This window comes from Lagopus leucura, unplaced genomic scaffold (genome assembly GCF_019238085.1).
Source record: "Lagopus leucura isolate 7727_CA_CO unplaced genomic scaffold, USGS_WTPT01 Super-Scaffold_100028, whole genome shotgun sequence".
In the NCBI taxonomy this organism is placed as follows: domain Eukaryota; kingdom Metazoa; phylum Chordata; class Aves; order Galliformes; family Phasianidae; genus Lagopus; species Lagopus leucura.
Window position 1 is genome coordinate 3,432,749 of NW_024962279.1, and position 20,737 is coordinate 3,453,485.

General features: G+C 40.6%; 1 protein-coding gene across 1 annotated transcript in view; it reads left to right on the forward strand.

Moving 5' to 3' along the window:
- TAFA1 (TAFA chemokine like family member 1) overlaps window positions 1-20,737 on the forward strand; it is a 210,280-nt gene that overhangs the window by 171,934 nt on the left and 17,609 nt on the right. Inside the window, exon 5 of the mRNA XM_042881001.1 lies at window positions 207-347. Within this exon, the coding sequence (XP_042736935.1) occupies window positions 207-347 (141 nt within the window). The remainder of the gene's footprint in view (window positions 1-206; window positions 348-20,737) is intronic.

Here is a 20,737-nt window from a genome sequence, read left to right on the forward strand (position 1 = left end):
TAGGAAGTATATCAACATCTGTCTTAGTAAGGGTCACAGTCAATGGGAGAAAAATAGCATTGTAGTAGTAGGGCTGTATAGAAGTCATGCAGAGAAAAGGACAGTAGCACACCGGGTGCTTTGATTAACTACTTCTGCTCTTCCTAATCAGAAAGTCAATATTGTCTCTTTTTTCTTTTTTCCCTTTTTTTTTCTTTTTCTGCCAGAAGGAGGAACGTGTGAAGTTATAGCAGCACACAGATGCTGTAATAAGAATCGAATTGAGGAAAGATCACAAACAGTAAAATGTTCCTGTCTACCTGGGAAAGTGGCTGGGACTACACGAAACAGACCTTCCTGTGTTGATGGCAAGTAGCTTCTCTTATATATATATATATGTACCAGTAAATAGCTTCAAGTCTATAGATTTCACGTAGGAACTTTGCTGTGTTGTCTGTTCAACTCAACAGGAAAGCTGTGCACATGGATCACACCGAGGTTTACTCACAAAAATATGAGTAAAGCATTCAGTACAGCCACTCAGATCAGTCTAAAAGATATTGTGGCAGAATCAAGTCTTTAATAAATAACTGGATGAAATTATTCCTTGCATCACTTCAAGGGTATCTGAAGTGAGATAGAAGAATCAGTGGGTAACGTAGAATGGAGGACTTTGTAGACAAAGCTTAGAGGTTTTTACATTCAGTACTAAGAAGGTGAAAGACTGGGGGTACCTTCAAGAGATGAGAACCTAATGTTTTCTCAGCAAGCATTTCAGTTAAAGACTAAAAGAAAATATTGAATGATTTCAAAAAGGCTTTCAAAGTCTTAAGTGATGTGGCAGTAATCTGTGTCTTGTTAGTCTGGGAATGCCATTCAGCTTCTGAGCTCATAACTAAAAATGCACTATGAATGGACCTCTGAAAGACTGCACTTTAATCCACATTCTGTCATTTTGTTATTGCTTAATTAACTCAATAAAAAGAAACTTTTCCACTGAGCACAGTCAAAAAAAAAAAAAAAAAAAAACAACCATAGGTGAAATCTAACACTGATCTTAACCGGAGATCAGCTGTACAGCCTTGAAAGGTCTCATGTTCTTCAGCAGGTCGTGAGAAAGAGAGGCACTGGGTTGAGCAGACACCATTAATTCAGATCTCATAATTCTGCTCAGAGGACAGGAGCTCAAAGAGTGCTGTGTTAAGAAAGCTGGGTGCAGGTGTGGACTGGAGCCTAATTGCTTTATCAGGATTACAATAAAAAGAAACGTTTTTGTCTGGAATTTTGAAAGGAGTTAAGGATAAAACAATGACTAATATGAAAGTGCAAAGCTAGTTCCATTGAAGTCACTGGTAAGATTCACGGTGACTTCAAAGCCCAAAAATGTGAACTACAAAGGAATGTCTTCCCTTTTCAAGTTTAGTTGTTGTAGTCAGACAATTGCTTCTTTTGAGAATGGCTGGTGAACAGTTCAAAAGCCCAATATGTTGCATATAAAAATTAATAGAATGGGCATTTCCTTTGGCCTTTGTTTTATCCCAGACTTTGCTCTGTGACTTTTGACATACTGAACGGTGTAAAGTCAGATCTTTGACCTGTTTGATGCAAAAAACTTCCTGTCAGAGATCTGTAGATGGCAATACTTTAACTCACATGAAGATCTGGAGTTTGCTGTCTCTTTTTTACATGTGGACATTTACAAAGGTCGTGTACAACTTGTTATCTTGTTCACCTACTGCAGCGAAAGGACAGAGACCTTTTAGCCACATTGGGTTTTACAGTGCGGACGATGTCCAACCACAATCCATCATTCAGAAAGCTTATTTGGATCCATTACTTTAGTGGGGACATTCAGGAACAGCAGTATACTCTCAGCCAAACAGGTCAACCACTTTTGAGGTGAGAGGAACCAGGAGATACCATGTCAGCAGTTTGACTCATATTGGTAGTGATGATCTCCTTTAGCTTTGTGTATAAAACAACTTGAATCTCAGTCTTGCCCTGTTTATACCATTAGCCAAACTGTGACTTAATGGGATCAGAAGAAAACTTTTGGAGTTTCTCAGTCCAATAGCATCAGAAAACACATCAAGGTCAATGCTTGACTGTTTGTTGCAAACAGAATCGCAATCAGAATTGCTCCACACACACACAAAAAGGCTGTTTTTATTTTACTTCTGCTTTGTTACTACTCAAAACATTTCCTTAAAATACATGGCTGGGGGCTGCTTGAGTTTTGGTGGTTCTACCAGATTTAGCATTGTTAGAGGTCTGATAACTTCAAACAGGCTTTAAAATAACTTTGTTACAACAGCATCAAACATGAAGGTTATACCAATGCTATCACATTTGAGTCAGGACTGTAATGTCCACCCATCATTCTTCTTTGACCTAATCTTCATGCAAAATTGATGTCACCTTTCTGAACAGGATAAGATTTTCTTTTGTGGCACAAATCAAGCTGGCTCGGTGAACCAGAGAGCAACAATGAGCAAGTGACCCAGTGAACTGATTTGTACACTCAACTCATGTCTTCCCCTTTCCCCTTTCCCCTTTCTCCTTTTCTTTTTCCCCTTTCCCCTTTCCCCTTTCCCCTTTCCTTTCCCTTTCCCTTTCCCCTTTCCCCTTTCCCCTTTCCCCTTTCCTTTCCCTTTCCCTTTTCCTTTCCCTTTCCCTTTCCCTTTCCCTTTCCCTTTCCCTTTCCCATTCCCTTTCCCTTTCCCTTTCCCATTCCCTTTCCCTTTCCCTTTCCCTTTCCACTGTCTACCCATGACTTGCAGTTTTCTTCAGTTGCCTCCATTAGCAAAGCAGTCTTGTGGTCACCTTTTTATTGCAGACAAAGACTTTTTTTGGAAGCTAATTGTACTACACTTTAGTACTCAGTATACCCAGCGTGAGTGTTTGATCAGACACAGGAGTAGAACACCTTTTCTACACTGGTCACAAACAGCAAATGTGAAGGAAGTGGGCACAGACGCCAAGTGACCCCCTGGGGTTCCTGTGTAAGTATTAAAAGAAGATCTTTAGAAATATTCTCACAGCTCAAATACTTCACATTATTGCTTTAAAAATGTAAGAGGAATACAAAATATTCATAATTTTAGTACTGTCACTTTCATGTGGCAAATAATGTGCATGTTACCATGTCATTTACAGAGGTATTGAGCCATTCTATACACTCAGCAGGTGGTTACGCCCATGTGTTCTTCAACGCCTTGAATAATACATAATTTGTTCAACAGTACTGAAGTTTACTGTGTTATGCTTAATGATGCTCTCAGGCACGTATTTTTGAAATGCTTCAATTCCCTGTTCACTCTTCCTCCCCTCTCTTTCAAACTGTCAGAGCCAGTCAGCATCTTTTACACAATTCTCTGTGAAATTGATTGGACCACAGAGCATGCAATCAAAGAAAAGCACATGTGCTGGCTTTAGAAATTGGTCAAGAAGGGACCATCACACAGGCTGTGCATGTTGGCTTTTAGGAATTGAGGGCTTTTTAGCACTGGTCAAAGTCAGTGAGAAAGGAGGAAGGCGTTACTACAACTATTCCCAGTTTCAGTGCATTCTCTCTCTCTCCAAGTTGTTCCTCTAGGAAATGTCACTGCTGTGGTTTAAGTGATCCCCCTCCATGTTGTCAGCAATACAGGATTTAAATTGTTAGCAGGACCAGTGTGCTAGCTCCACATACCTGCTGCTGGCCTGCTTTATACCAGCCGTGCATCAGGGCAGAGGGAAATCACTCACTGATACAAACTATAAAATGAAATGAACCCAGTGTTTCCCATTCCCGTAGCCTGGCCTTGGAGCACATCAGCTTTCAAATCATTCTGTAATATATGAAATATTCACTCGCATGTACATACTTCAGGTTTCTATTAGTTTGAGGACCATCCATCACTAGCCACCATACAGCCCTGTGAATTTACATCAGACTTTGTCAGGACAGTGCTAACAAACTCAACACAAGTCTTAATGACTCTTGGGAACACCAAGACTTTTAATGCCGCTCTGGGCCAGCACCTCACAACTCTCCCTGTGCTTCTGATCATAGATACTGCACATTATTTTTCCCGTGCATTATTAGGAGCAGGGAAAGGATAACATTCATCAACACTTGGGCTCTTTGCTGGCATCTGCCCTCCACATGAAAAGGTCTTGGCACATAGGTCGCCACTTAGGCAGGCAGTACTTGCAGCCACACTGTTGACAAGAGCTTAAGCTATTTTATTTGTAAATTATGGACAGGTTGCCGGCTGTAAAATGAGCAGTCATAATTAAAGGGCTATGGTCCTGCACCAGAAGAGGCTCAGCTCACCCCCTGCAGGAGCCTGAGCTGGCTCCTATCCACACACCCTGCCCCAACTCATACCAGCAAGAGATGGGCACAGGAAATATGGAAAGCTCCCAGAGTGAGAGCAAGATTCGAGCCCTGCAGAGTCAGATGAAAGACTCTATTGACTTTGAGTCAGATCCTCAGCAAATACTTTGTTAGATATAATCCTGTATCTATCAGCACTTACATCGAGTGAAAATGGTTCGCCGTCACAAAGCCAATGGTTTTCTATTTATCTTGTGTGTACTTTAGGTGGTATCACCAAAAAGCCTTCCCCCCCTCCTCCCCCCCTCTCCTCCACTTTTTGAAAATACTTTCAATCCATTTTTATTTCTTGAAGAAAAAAGGAGAAAAAAAGATGTTTTTCTGCAATGGAAGGAGTCAGCTTCTCATCCCTCTAGCTGTGCTTCAGCCTAGATGAGAGGAGATCTCAGGGTCCCACATTATTAATGCACTGTCTGTATGAATAACGAGCAGGCTTGGTGAATTATTTCACACTCCTGGGAAAATCTATAGCCCTGTCCTTCTGCAGCACCGCGGAACCGAGCGGGAGTCTCGTATTTTTTGATTTGGTGAATTCAGATGACTTCATTTGTGAAGAGGAAAAAAATGTATCTGCTCCCTACTGACACCCATTTAGTAAGCTCAAAAAAAAAAAAAAAATTCACAGCGTATCACATACACTATTAAATAGAGGCAGAGAGAGAAGCCTAACTTTGTGCTGGAATATTTTCAGACTTTGCTTTTGTCTGGAAACATGTCTTCTTGAAATGTCCTTGGAGTTGCCCTGCCATTGCAGCCAGTGCAGAGGAGCTGACTTTATGGAGGGTCATCCTCCTCGTCGTAGCACCCAGTGCTGTTTGGAAGTGTAGGCATGTTGTGGTGGCTGAGGCACACCATGGGAGGATATTCAGGGGTTGAATTTGTAACCAACGTGGGATGAAGTTCCCATTTGTGCCGTGTGTATGCTGCCTGCAGACCTCGGCCCTCCTTGGCACTGAGGATGACGGGTGAGCTTGCCTCTCTGGAGTGAGGATGGTGCTGCTATTGAGATCACCTGAGCACATCTTCATCTCTGAAGATGTTTATCTCCCTCCCCACATCTTATATTTCTTTCTTTTCTGATTGACATTGTGGTTTCCTGCAAAGCAAAGCAATCACCCCTCTAATACCATGCCCAAAGAGCTGACTAATTCACCCCTGATGGAGTATTGAAGTGTGCAGAGCACACACTTCAATCCCAATTATTTTCTTCCACAGGAAAAACATTTTTTATTCCAATTTTGCTGTTGCTTTTCTTTTTTAAGAAGGGAAAAAGCCATCAGCATGGCTGTACCTCCACCTGTACAGGACGAGCAGGCACTTTCCACACCCCAGCTGGCAGCCTCAGTGCCCACGCGAGGGAGGAGAACCCTTGCAGCCGCCAAGGTGCACAAGCAGCCACTTTACAATGAAATTAAAGCCCAGCATGGCTGCGTAGCTGTGGGAAGGCACACAGGAACATACAGAGGAAAGTAACGTTTCTCTAAAATACTTCTCATAAGCCAGCCAGAGGCTAAATGGAAAAGCAGTAGGAGTTTTCTTGTCCTAAAGGTGGAATTAAGTGTTAATCATAATAGTGGAAAGAGGGTTTTGGAGGCAGAGGCAGCAAGCTGGCTGGAGAAAGAGCTTTGTTACCAAGCACTATGGAGTGATCTTGCTAGCTGAAATAGAATATGTGACAGCTCAGGAAGTACAGGTTTAAACATTTACACTCTGCTTTTAAGTAAACACTGAGGTTATCTGTGTCATGGGACATGGCACCCATGTGTGGTATCAGTACGACAACAAAAATGCGTCCAGAAAGCACTGGACACACAGAGCCAGGTTTTCAGCTTTGGAAATCCAGAGAGAGCCACTGGTTTCTGCCAAATGAGGACATGGTTTGTTGAGTTTTGGAAAATGAAGAGAATGGTGTCTGGCTATTAATCCTTCCTGTGGTGCTTAGGGAATGTCAAGAGCCAACATTCAGCTAACCAGTGGCCAAGAGGAGCTTAGAGAAACATTAAGGTCAGGTTAGCATCTGTACTACATCTCCTTGCAGCAAACCTCTGCAGTAATTCAGATGACAATTTATCTTTGTCAGGAGGGACCATATTTCTCAGTGGCTAATTCTGCATAGGGTCACGTCGTACATCTTTTCTGCATCAGATACCCTGTTTTCAGCGTGCTGGGGCTGTGAAATGCTGCTTGCCTACAGGCGTCTCCAACGCGGTGAAGAAAATGCGTGATTGGAGTATTGCAGAACATGAAGATTTTTTCTTCTCTTTCACAGCTACTTTGTGTCTGTAAACAAGGAGCTAGTTCATGAGGCTGGAATGTGTTTTGTAGGATTAGGATATGAACACAAAGGAAATGGGTGATTAAGTAAAAGTGGAAAACATTGCTCTTTAGGAGACAAGAACCTGAAGCTATTGCAGAATGCAGCTTTAAAGAGACAATGACCAAACCGTTGTAAGAAGAATACAAGTCATTAATTCTTTTTACTGATGCAGTAAATTCCAATGAGAGTCACTAATTTAGCGTGAGGATTGTCCATTGTGTTGAACTCCATGGATTAATCTGGCCACTGCAGGTAGAGGCAGACAAGTTAGCAGGTGTTTTATTGATTTCAGAGAATTGCTAATCCATAAAATTGATCACACACCTTTCCAGTCTCTCCTTCCAGAGCACAGCAGGTAGCTGTAGGACCTGATGTCTGTCTACCCATAACCTCTTCTGGGTGATTTTCATGCACTGACATTGCAGAATTGCCTTACATTTAGGAACCAAGTAACATTTCAAGCAAAAGCTTTATTTCAAATCAGACTTTTTGCCAAGTTTCCTATTCAGCAGATATACCTACCCTGCAGATTTTGAAGCAGGTCTCCATCCATATTTGTCAGAAAGCAGTTTGCTAATCTGCTATCCCAGAAAAGCATTATTCCTCTTTGGCAGTTAATGTTTCCATGAAACGCCCAGTTCACTGCAATAACTGCTCAAGGTTAAGCAAGCACAAGCACTGATGTAGTATGCCAAAATGCAATAATATTTTAAAAGTGCTGCCTTTCCTTTTTGTAACTATCATGCAAAAGACAGTGGAGTGGAAAGAAGCTGTGCTATACAGATTTAAGCATTCTGCCCCGAATAATTCTCTGAAACACTGCTCGCAAGTTATGTGTGAAAAAAGAGTGCTTGCAAAAACAGCACTTGCACACACACACAAATTAAGTAAATAACAGCATTCCTGTCTGACTTGCACTCTTCAAATGATCCCTGGTGCCCACAAGTGAGGATCCCTAAGAAAAAGCATTGATTTGGGTTCTCAGATTTCCCAGCTCAGCTTGCTCAGTAGCACACAGCAAGATGGGGACTGTGATCAGAAGTGATCTGTAATTACAGCGGATGCAGTCTATGTGTATTGTGTACAATTAGGATTCCTGAATAAAATGAATAGGGGAGGTTTCAAAGTTCCTAAAATTCAAACTCAATTATATACCATCGAGGTCTCTCATTGGCTGTTGCCTGGTGCTGGAAGCAGTTTGAAAGATGATAGTTTCTTGATGAAAAGAATAAATTGACAACACAGATTAGAAAGCTTTAACTCTGAATGTAGTGACCCTTACGTACAGATCTTTAGTGAAAACATCTGCATGCGTACCCTGCACTGAATCAGTATTTTTCTGTAGGAATCAGGAACACTCAATTATAACAAGCTTTGGGTGAGACCCTTTCTACGTGACCCACTTTAATTTTAAACTCATTATTTATGGTAAGCACAGCTACACTCTTCATGCATTTCACTTATTCAATTTTTCAAGCCAAAATATGGGAGCTGCATTAGCTCCAGCACTCTCAGCAGGTAATCATCCTCCTGCAATATCAAGCCTTATGTCACCAGCAGTAATGGGCTGAAATAGTCAGAGCCCCACAAGGACTGTTCCTGCCCAGCTCCTATTAAAATTAATGGGGACCAGGCATCCATTCCCTTTAGGCAACTTTGAAAATATCAGCCAAAATGTAGTTGTAAGTATTAACCTTTAGGAAGTTAGTGTTGGCAGCTTCCCACTGCTCTGTAGCTGTTTCCAAAATTAGTGATTAGGAAGGAGCCCTATGTGGGAGCTCCCATGCAGGCTTAATGAGGTCTTCCTTTAGGGCTGAGAGGAGGAGCAGCTGTGGGCACTTTGCACCGTGGGGCTTTGTTGGTTAAGCAGGTAGTAGGGAAGCCCAAAGTTCAGTGTGAGGTTGGGTGTTGTTTGTACAGGAGTACAAGTTTTTGGTTTTTTTTTTTTCTTTCTTCCTTTTTCTTTTTCCTGGTCTTCAATGGTGAGGAAATCAGTCCTGCAAAGGTAAGAAGAGATGGTATGAAAGGTCTGCTTGTATCTGCATGTGATGCAGTATGGTAGTCTGGGGCAGAAATGCTAATAATATTACAGCCTAATTGTTAAAAAATGTATTTGGCGTAGAAGAAAAACTGCCTGTGAGTGCTTTTATAATTGAAACCCTGTAAGGAGCTTCTACCCTACTGATTTAACCTGCTTTAATTAGGGTTTTTTTTCTTTTCCTCTCTGTATTCATAAAGAAAAGTAGCCTGGTATTTAGAAAGAAAATGGGGATTAGAATCACTTATTATTGGATTACTATTAAACCAATAGAAATAGCAATAGAAATTCTTGCTTTTAAAAACCTGTGAGGTCTCAGATCTAATCCATACATACGACCTGTGAGGAAGCAGTACTTCAGGAGTACATTGGTGGTGGTTTAAAACAAAGGACTTCAGCTCAGCTGACAAACTGGCAGTAGGGCACTGAAATGCTTCCATGAGAGCTGGAAAGCAAAATGTCCTCTTGGAAATTTTCACCTAGTAGTTCTAAAAGAACCAAAGGGTAATCAACACCCTCAGTGAGCAGACTGTTCAAGGATGGAAGACACATTCCTAAATCAAATAAACTGCTAACTGTGAAGCATTAGTTAGGCTCTGCTTTACTTGGCATGAAATAAGATGCACATATAACACATGGATCTCTGTTACTTGCTGCTGCTGAAAATGCAAAGTGGTAAATGCACTTTCTTGATTTCAACAGTGCATCACGTGAGAACCAACTGGATTTTAATGTCCTGTTCTGCTGCATTTTCACCACCATTGTGAGTGCTAGCTTTGTGGTTTTTTGTTTGGCTGGGTTTATTTAAGTGGATATCTACACCTTATTAGAGAGTACTAATTGCATTTGGCAGGATTTTTATTCTGGTATTGATACTTTTTTACTTTCCTTTCCCAAATATGACTGTTTGGTGGTCATGAATCTGGAGGAAATGTGTAGCCGGGAGCATTAGCACTGCTGGCAAGTCCCAAAAGAAGTAAGAGGGCCTTCTAGAGCACAGCCTGGTTCTGCTGAGCCTGCAGGTTTGAGCAGAGTTACGGGCAAGGCTTTATGTGAAATCCCTGTGCTCAGGATGTGGATTGTGAGCTTGTTCTGCTGGCTTTTCCTGAAATATTAGATCTTGCTAACTCTAGCTTTCCATGGCCTATAAATCAGCTGTGTAAGAGAGGTGTCCTGTCTGTACAACATATTTTGGTTGTCTACCCCTGTACTCACTCACTTTGTGGCATAGTGCAGTATATCAAGGAACGTAGATGCTGCTGCTTTCCACCACATTTTTCAGCTAAAGTGACATGTGCCTGAAATTATTACAGTAATTTTTTTTGTTTGTTTGTTTTCTCTATGAGAACAGCCCCATGGATGCTGGGAAGTTCTTGCCAGGAGTTTTGCAGGGACCGAGAGTTCTATGCTTGGTTTCTTTTCCCCAGCAGGGGACCATAATCTTTCTTTCTTAGAAATGCTTCTGTGCAGTATCTAAATATAGTAAAACCATACAACTGTTGCTGTATCTGTGAAGGATGAGATAAACACATGTAGAAGGGTGAGGGGCAGACCGACAGAGTCCTGTTTTACGCTCCACTTTAGGTAGCCCTAAGGTAAAAGGAGATACTCCTACAGCCTGCTTTCCATTCCCATCCAAAAATGTTTTTCCTTCTAATTTTTCTTGGGTGTCAAAATAAATGAAAATGTTTCATAGTGATTAATGGTGCTCTGGTTACGCAGTGAGTGCTGGTAAAGATACAGCCGATCAAGGAAGAATTTTGAGAAAGCCTCATCCTGTTTTGTTTTGACTTTATGCTGATATGTTGAATTTTGGGAAAAAAAAAGAAACAAAAACAAGAAGTGATGAAATTCAGCCAGCTACCTTGGCATGCATGCATGCACATAGACACACACGTAGAGAGAGATGATGGATGATTCTGCTGCTGGATGGAGTCCTTTCTCAGAAGAACAGCTCTGTTGCTTGACACTTGCTGTACTGCTGGTCATTATTTCCTACTGGATTGTCTACTTTAGGGATTATTTCTGCAGGGTGGGATGGCAGAAGAGTGCCTGTGGTCACCAAGGCCACCCAGTGCTGTGTGGAGCTGCAGGGAAAGAGATGAGGGGATGCCCAGAAGTTGGGTGAGGGATGGGTAAGCTTCCAGCTCTCATGTGCCATGTTTGGGAATAGAGGAGGTGCTGAGTGCTGGCCCATCCCTATTTTCTTCAATGTTTTAGTGAATTTAGTGCTTGCTGAGTTTTGGAGAGAGGTTCTACGCCACATCGTTCCAATGTCAGTCAACTCAGAACTTCTATTTGGTTTTGACAGAGCTCATTCTGCACTAAATCTACACTGTGTTTGTTCACCTGGAGACCTTAACTGCTATGTTCAAAAGAAACTGCAGCATAATACCGTTTCTTTCACTGCTATTGATCTTTGGTTTCACATTGCAGTTTTGCCCTCTAGATTAAGGTGTTTGGGTTGTTTGTTTCTCTCACGCTGCTCTGTGTGTGAGCTGTTTAAAACTCGTTTGATATTTTGACTTCCAGAGGGTTCTGCAGAGCTAAAGTTGTATCTTATCCAATATTTTGACAAAGTCCAAGCTCTGTGTTGAAAATATCAATATAGTTTTAAGCTGTTTTTTCACCGCAACTGTGAATAATCCAATTTTTAATTATCTTATACATTATTTTTTTAATGTATTTTTTGATTAAAAGTTACTTGTTTGGCATTATAATAATTTTAATGAAAGGGATGCTGGAGGAACCAAGGGATGCCGGAATAGATTGTTATCTAGTGAAATGTATTGATCAGGTCAGGTGGTAAATTAACAGGAGCAGAACATCATTAAATTTTGAACTTAATTGCCTTCTACTCTTAATTTCTATTGAATATAATCAATAGGTGTCAGAGGAAAGTTAAAAGAGTTACTTAGCAAGCCGCTATTTCCTGCAGCATAGTGGAAAACTACTGTTTCATCCTCTAGTTGATGCAAATAATTTGCAGTTCAAGTGTGGCCACTTAAGTATTTTATCAAAGACACACTTTTAGTTCCATCTTGATTAATCTTCATCCCCGACAGAAAGAAAGGTGATTTAGTGATGCAATCTGTTTTGGTTTATCTGTCCCTTTTGTCTTTCACTTACACTGGTGTTGCAGCACCATGTTAATGTCGTTTTGTTTGAAAAGAAAATGTTATAGCCAATGAAATGAAGATCGTAGCTTCTTTCTTGACTTCTTGGTTCTTCCACTAGCTTGCCTGGACAAGTTTCTCTCCTCTTCTATTTTCTTTGCTTGCAAAATAGTGACTTAATTGCCTTTACCAAGGTCTAGCGTCAAACTGACGTGTTGCACTCCCTTCTAGAACTTCCTGTGCTGATGATGCATCTTGTTCTGATCTCCAGCTTGCTGCTTGCTTTGTAGCTCCTTGTATTTCACATTTCTCTCTCCAGTAATAATTCAAATACTTTTCTTGTTATTTGCTGTCAGCCTTTAAGTATTGCTTATGCTGCTGTAAACTAAAACCAGCTCCTTATAAATCAATATCTCAATGCTATTATTATTTTACACCTCCATGAACAGTCTTTCTATTACCTAGTCTTTTGCTAATAAAGTGCTGCAAAGGAAACACCATATTTCAGGTGGCCTTCTGCCAAAACTCAATGTCCAGTATCGCTGCCCTCTGGAATCACAGAGACATTAAAAAGCCATCGAAGGTAGGATAGACATTTGATGCAAATTAGGGGATTATTGCAAACCCTGGTAGGCCTTGGAAGCCGTATTACTGAAGCAGCACATAGAATAAAATAGACCACGGTAAGCATTCCTCATATTTCACAATAGTGTCAGTTCTGTGCCAGTGGTGCTATTCCATATTTATAACCTTATATTGGCATGAGGCAATTCACATTCAAGCTAATGGGAGTTTTCCAGGAGTGTTGATTCAGGTTCTTGACAAGAAATGAGTATAGCCTCTTTTGCACAGCTTTAGAGCAGAAATAGCATTTAGGCTAGAGAAGAGTCTACTTGAGATTTTTATGAAGTGGTGCATAATGATGGATCACCAAATGGACAGACCTTCATAGAAGTTTCATTTTCTAAGAGATCTGATGTATACACTCTGAAAACCGAATATCTTTAGAGAGTGGCAAGTTACCCAGCTCAAAATAGTCAATACCTTCAGCAAGATTTGCTCTGAAGTTCTGACCTACATTTGTCCACGTCTCTCTCCATTGTGAAATGTCATTAATAGGTATTTTACTGTGAATTCTTTCGATTTTATTCAAGCCTGGTATATATGGGGATGAAAATAAATAAATAAATAACCAGTGCTTGCTGTCTGCAAATTTCAAATCTGCCAAATCATCAAGAGAGCTAAATATGAATTTGCCTTTTTCACAATTATTCCTTTTCACATAATTTTGGATAGGAGGGAATTTGTCATGGGGAGAAGAAAATAAAAGTATCTTCACAGTTATGAGGAATTTATTGCCCTTACAGTGCATTCCTGCTCTGTGTAATTAAGAGTGTGGCCATGAATGAAGTTTTCTAAAGATGCCCCAAGAATTGAAATCCAGATAAAACACAACTCAAGGCTGGAGTTTTCTGGTATTCTCTTTCCTGCTTAGAAAATGCTGCCTTAGCAGATTGGAGGAAGGAAAAGGGAGATTTTTAGATGTTGAAAACAGTTAGGAGCTAATCATGTTTATGCATGCTTTGTTGACACTATTATATATCTTTGGGTCCACTCTAAGACTTCATGAACATCCGTGGCCCAGTGTATGTTCCAGCTTCATGCAGAATGTGAATTTGATCAGAATTTGTAAAATGTTTTATTCTCCTCTCACTGAAGTACAGACCACAAGAGCTCACCTATTCTTGTCTCCTGACTTAAAGACGGAATTAAATATACTTGTGCTCCATTCCAGGCAAATACTGATCTGGTCTGACCTTCTGAATCACCAGTAACAGGGATTCCACAGTATCTGTATTCCAGTGGCTAGTATCTCTTGCAATTGGGAATGCTCTCTTGTCTTTTGATAGTCAAGGATCCCATACTTCATCTGAATTAAAAGAAAATAATCATTTAGTGTGAAAGAATAAAAGGTACTAGTATGGGTTTTCCAGGGCAGTAGTCGTGCACCAAGCTGCCCAAATTTGCATTTGGACAGTGCTGCCAGACATGGGATTTGAATTTTGGGTGATCCTGTGTTGAGTCAGGAGTTGCACTTGAAGATCTTTGTGAGTCTCTTCCAACTCAGGATGTTCTATGGAAAATATTTTCCAAGGGAAGGATGGAGAGCAGAGTTTTATGCTGAAGCTGTACCGTTGGCACATTAACAGGACTGCCTCTGCAAAGAGGTGACTTATTGTTCTGTATTACAGGGCACAATGAATTGTGCAGGTCTGACAGTCCCAGCTCTGAGGACAGGCTGAAATTCCCTGGTTCAGGTCACTCAGGTGTTGTGCCTATGTGTACCTATCCTCACATTATGAGCAGACAGAGATGTGCTGGTGTTTTGCATACAGTATGTGTAGGGAACTGAATCACAAAGCAGGGCATGCAGAAGCCTACAGTCAAAAAGTGAGTTGGTTAATTGAATATCTATCTCTGGCCAGGGTGGTGTCAACAGTTACAATAGCACTTGATGTTGCCTGTGGAGAAGAGCTTCTCTTGTGTTTCACCCTTCTGCCAATAAAAGCATAAAAGGAACTTCTGTTGCTAGGAGAATCAACAAGTCTCATTCAAATTATGCTGATTCTAAGGCACTGAATTAGTCTCTCTGTGATATCCCATTGACATTGTTTCTAGATTAACACACAGCTGACTTTATTCTTTTATCATCAACTGCTGTAAGCAAAGGCTAACTTGTGTGATAGTGTTCTGCCACAATCTGCTGCCAATGGGAAAACTGTACAGGAACAATTCGGTGTACATGTACTGCTCGCTGAGTAAGCAGAGATTTGTTGTGCATTGGGGTGAGTTTTCACCCTTCACTTGCTTCAGAAGAAGGCTCTGGAGGAAATGCTTCAAGCAGCAAAGAAGCAGCTGAGATGATGTCTGAGCACTGATCATCTTTTCAAGCTGTCCTGACTTCTTCTATGCCTTTTGAAGTGAAAGGATCTGCTTGCACTATGCAGCGGCCTATGGCATCTATTCTTCTCTATGGTATAGATATCTGCAAAGATCCCTGGCTGATTAGATGAGGGTAAAAGGACAACATTTTTGTTAAGGTTGATGATGAGTTTGGTGCAATTAAGTTCTCTCTCTGGGTTGTTGTCATCATAGGAACCTTGAGAACTATAACTTACAGCATTATAGGTGCACAGCAATGGCAGACAAGGTAGGAAGTTCGAGACACGCATGAATTAGGATTAAATGGAGCAAACTAATTCTTAATCATATCTAGTCACCACTAAGAAGAAGAAGATAGAAAGAGACAGAATCAAAATTAGCAGGATAACAGATTGCATATCTGGTTAGAAAGAAGTCCTGCATTGTCAAGTGCTTGTGGATTTAATGTTTGATTCTACCCTTGTTTGTCATGCACATTGTAAAGCATATTTGCAGTCATCACCTTCTAGGTGAATTAGGGCAGTGAGTTTTTTGGTATTTTTGGAATATTTTATAGCTTAGGGCCTTGGCTGAAGTCCATCTGCTGTAATATTGAAGATTCACACCATTGTCAGGCTGGAGACTGCAGTTGTTGCTTTTTTCTCCATACTCCACTGTGTTTGCAGGAGGATTAGAGCTGTGAATTTTCCCACATCCACAAGTGGATCTGTATCATTTTTTATCCCTGTATAATTTTAGGAGATCTGTATCATTTTAGGAGAAAGTTATCCTCCACTTGCAATTTAGCTTTCCTGAGAAATGGTCAGATGGCATATGGAAAGCAGGCTTATTGTGAGCCGCTGGTATTTAAGAAATTAGATAAAACAGTAATTCTAGTTATGACCAAAAGTAAATTAATAAATATTAATAAAAGGAAAAATAAATCCAGCTCTTTGTGAGCCAGAATGCAAGGAGTTTAGCTGAAGAATGTAATTTGTACATAACTGTTCAAATTAGATAAGTTGACTCTATACATAAATCATTTTCAACTCCGTCTTTGTTATTCAGTCTAAAGGGTTTTTCAGTAGCACTTTTGTGGAGTTTCTCAAAACTCTGTTTCTGCCAGCTTTGAAAAGACCTGCATCAGCTGAAGGGAAACTTCTGCTTCTGAGGGGGATTTTTGCCAATAATTTCATGGCCAATAGAACAAACAAATAACAACTACAGAAAAGCTGTATAAGATGCTGCAAGTGGGAAATTCTTTATCTAGCATCACTGGAAATGCAATATGAATATTGTAACCAATACCCATTTTCCTATATGCACATATCTTCCAACATTTTCAGCAAAATGAGCAGATTACAGTCTCTCTGTCTTGAATACTGAGTGCATTTTATAGAGACATGCTCAACATTCATATAATAATTTCTCTTCATCTTTGCTAGCCACCATCAGGGGGTGAATGCTTCTTTGCTTCTTCATTCTTTCCCTTCGTCTTCTCACATAGCCATAGCTGCATGCATGCATTTCAGACTTGCAATTTAAATGTCAAGTCTTCAGTCTTACTCCAGTTCACTCAGACCTTCTTTTGCATACAGCATGGCTGACTTCTCTTAGGTTTCTTAAAAAATGGTAGAAGATGCATCTATGGTTCTTTCTGATGGTTCCATCTGTTATTCTGTTCTTCCTGAACAAATACATAATATAGCATGCTGCACTGAGAGATCAATCACACCTAATCCCTTTGGGTTATCGAATATATATATATTGTCTCTACGGTGCTGATCTGCCTCCCCTTTGCTTCACAATTTAGCAAGATCTTACTGAGCTACTGCTGTAGTTTAGCCTCTGCAATACAACCAGACATTTTTTGATGTGATCCTACAAAGGGAGATGAAGCTGCAAAGGTGTGTCCTTATTGCCCATCTCTTTCAGCATCCTGAAACAGAAACAAAATGGTACAGATAATGTATTATACTGCATATATATATATATATATATATATAATCAATTTCACAGCTGTTTGTCAAGATTGCTGTTATGGGTTTTTCCTACTCCCCTCACTGTGTCTCCTAAATTCCACAGCTGGACCTACATGACTTGGTCTCAATGCTTGTCTGAATTAAGAATTAGAATTTCTAAAAAAAAGAAGAAAAAAAAAAAAAAGCAGTAAAACCATAAAATATTTTCTCAATTTTTCTCCACCTGAAACTAATAGGAAATACAATGACTTTAAAAAAATAATTGTATATAGCTCCTTAGCTTTCAAAGAGTTTTCTTCTCAACAGTGATAATAAATATACATGTGTGCCTTTAGAGGTTTCTCTTGGGTCCAATTTATTTAGTCTTAGGGAAACTTGTTTTTATAGCTATATAAAAGGTTACGACCCTTCCCAAACAATTAATCAGAACCTTTTTATTCAACTGCCTGAAGAAACTGGAAGGAAACTTTCCACTTCTCTCTCTCCCCAGCAAAGAAAACAAATATAACCCAATATTTTTCCCAAATATTTGGTATCCTTTCTGCCTATGTTTTCTGTAGCAGCCTGTAGGGACAGGAATACACTTTTGCTTCCATTGTTGCAGGATTGCCATGTCAAGGCAGAGCTTGAAAACTGTTTGAAATTCTGGTGGAAGAAACACTAAGGGCAACTATGATGTCATCATGACTTTGCTGTGCCTGAGCCTCCCCATTAACTATTGAAAGGAGCAGTCAAAAGCCATCCTAACTTGCCTATTTCTACCTGCTTTTTAAATGAACAACTGCTAATACCATTTGACTAATTAATTTCTATTAAGATACAAAATCTGGAAGCAGCCACTGAAGAAGGCTCTGCTTTGCAGGAAACTTCCTCTCTGTGAGGCAGAGCTGGAGATGTCCCCATGAGCTCCTACTGCAGAGCTGAGCTCTGGATGCTCCGTGGCACCAACTGAGCCTCTGAATGCACATGGGTTGAATATTCATTTTGTCCATTCTTCAGGAAAAAAAAAAAATAGTTTCAATGTAGAATACAAGAATAGCTCCGTTCATAAGCTGCAATGTGAGACAAGGCTCTGTCACTGGTGCCGTATCTGCATTTCTTAATAAGAAGTGAACAAAGCCAATGTATTACCACATATAAAAATGAGGAGAAAAGATATGCAGGGAGAGAAATTACCTTTTTGTCACAAAGTGATGTGGGTTGATTATAAGCATAGGTATTATTTCTCTTTGTTGTTCACCTCATTGTGCGGTGCAGGCGAAGAAGGGAGCAGCGCACACCTGCTGCATGGCTGGTTGAAATTAGGGTTTCAACATTTGGAACAGTGGATACTTAGGGTAAAACTTTCCCTGATTTGAGCTGTCATTAATCTTACATGCAGAGCCAGGCTTTTCATATTTCAAAATGTGTGGAGAGGCAGCTTTTTAATCTGAATTTGCTGCTGCTTTTTTTCCCCTCTGAGATTGGTTTCTCTTTGCATAAAATGCTGTGGTAGTTTCCATTTAAACAGAAACCTGAAATAAAATAGTTGAATGTGAAACCTTTGCAGAGAGAAAGGAAAGAATTATCTTGAATTATTATTATTTTTTTTAATTCCAAGAGGTAAAATCTTCAATGACAGCACGTCTGCCTGACGGAATTGGCATATATTTCAACTTCTGTTTCAAGCAATGGATTGTCTTAATTACAGCAAGAGGGCATATGCTCCTGGATGGGACCGTAAGCTCAATTAATCTCACTAGTAATTCTCCATGCAATTCATATTAATATGAAACAGCACCCTGAAGTAAGTAGCCACATTAGAGCAGCTAGAGCTGGGTGAAGGTGGGAGGAAAAGGCAGAAGCTGCTGCGAGTTGCTGGCTCTCATCTCCTGCACCAGCCTGGGGAAGAGGCAGACCTGGGGCTGCTGCTGGGAACCGAGGCAGGAAAATGAGGGAACAAGAAAGGAGAATGTCAGGAAAAACAGGAGAAAAGGCAAGATGGATGTTAGCGCAGCAACCGAGAGGGCTTAAGGCCTGAGCTGCTGCTGAAAATACGTGAATGGCAGCAGCTCCAGGTAACAAAGTGTGTCTATCAAAAGTTTCTGGTGACCACAGGCAAACTTTTAAGTGGTTTGCATATCTCTCTGAGCACTGAGGTGATAACAGCTGGCTACTCCTTATTTTGCTGGTCATTTATGCAGCTCATTTTGTAAACCCTTCGCCGTGCTCCAGATCTCAAGAAAGGATTTTATTGAAATCCCAAACTGCTCACCATTTTGCAGAGCTCAGTCTGGATGCATAACATTAAGGCATCAGCAGTGTGTGTCACTAGGGGAGCTATTTCTCCCACTATTCATCTTTGGCACTGAAAGTGTTTTGACACTTACTTATGGGTATTTGTGTGTGTGTATGTAGGAATCCACCAGGCACATGCACACATAAGCATTCAAATGCACATATGTACAATTTACAATTAAGCACTGAGCATTAGCATTGCTCTGCTCCACCATTTCTTCTTATTTTGCTTCATTTAGCATAGATCAGCAGCGTAGTAAGCCTAGCAACCAATCAATTACCAAATTCCTTTTCAAAGGAAGGGAAAAGGAAGATTATGAAACTCATCAAACTAGCATAAATCACCATATCTTCACCACCTGAGGACCTGACCTGCTAACCGTAGTTTCTTCCTCATAGAGGTAATTATTCTATTAAAATTAATAGTAAAATGAATACTGCTGTGAATGAATTACATAGGATAAGCATGAAATACTGTGATCTTTTCTGCTGTGAATTAGTAATTATTGTGTGCCTGGTGAAATTTGCGTACTTTCCTCTTCTTCCCTGGTATCAACCTTGGTTTATTTGCTACATTTCTCTCTGGAGTTGGAGATTACTAGTGCTTTCCTCTGGTGCAGCAAAGAGGAGGTGTTCCTAGAGCACAGTACCCTTGGTTTTAAGATAGCAGAAGTTACAAGATAAGCATGGATTTATTTGATGTTTGAATTATCCGTGATCACCTTTCTAAATGTAGTGCTTATATAAGCTTTTCCTTGTGCTTACATATATAAGGTGAGGGGAGAAAAACCATTCTGCCTTTTTTCCTTTCTACCCATTGTTTTTGAGTTTGACTTTGTGATGTGACATTGAGTTCACCCTGCCTGGAGCAGGGAGGGCAGTCAGTATCTTCAAGGGATGGCACTCAGAGTAAGAGAGACTTGGGCTCGTGTGGGGGCTCACAGACCTACCATGGCTTTGTTTCGACATTTGTGCTCACCTGCATGCACTGAGGTGGTGACATGGAAAGCTTAAAGTTGACTTTGAGGAGGGTAAACAATAGCAGGACAAAAGATTACCCTTCCCAGACATGTATTGAGAGGTATGCTTCAATAAGTAATTGCTATTGTTGGCTCAACTAGTAGATGGAGCGAATCAATAGTTTTCAGGTGCTGTATGGGTGTAGTGCAGAAGCAGAGCATCAAGCCCAGTCTAGCTTCTGAGAACTGGAGAGAGAGCTCAGCACTGGCAAAGAAGTTCTGCCTTCCAGCTACTCTGCACTGGGATCTGAGCTCAGCTCAGCACTGTGGGCTTCTTGCATCAGGATTAACTAAATCGCCAAAACCTAGCAGAAAGGGACAGATGGGAGACAGAGTGAGAGCTGTTTTCCTTTGGCCAGCACTAGTCTGAATCTGAAATCCTTGTGGATGTCCTACAAGAGCCACGTGCTCAACGTAGTTTCAGAGACAGAAAAAGAAAATTACTGGGCAGCTTGGGAAGGTCCTAGCTGGTTGGCTTCCTGTCAAGTAATTGCTTTTGTTAATAGGATTTTATTGCTATTGACTATAGTAAGATGGTTGCAAGCTGGCTTAGATAGATTAAGTTTGAATAAATAATGACCTGATGATGTAATAAAGGTAGACGTGTTCTATGGAGTTAAAATCTTGTTCTTTCTTGAGAATTGTTTGCAACCACAATTACTCAGGGGGGGGGGGGGGGGGGGGGGGGGGGGGGGGGGGGGGGGGG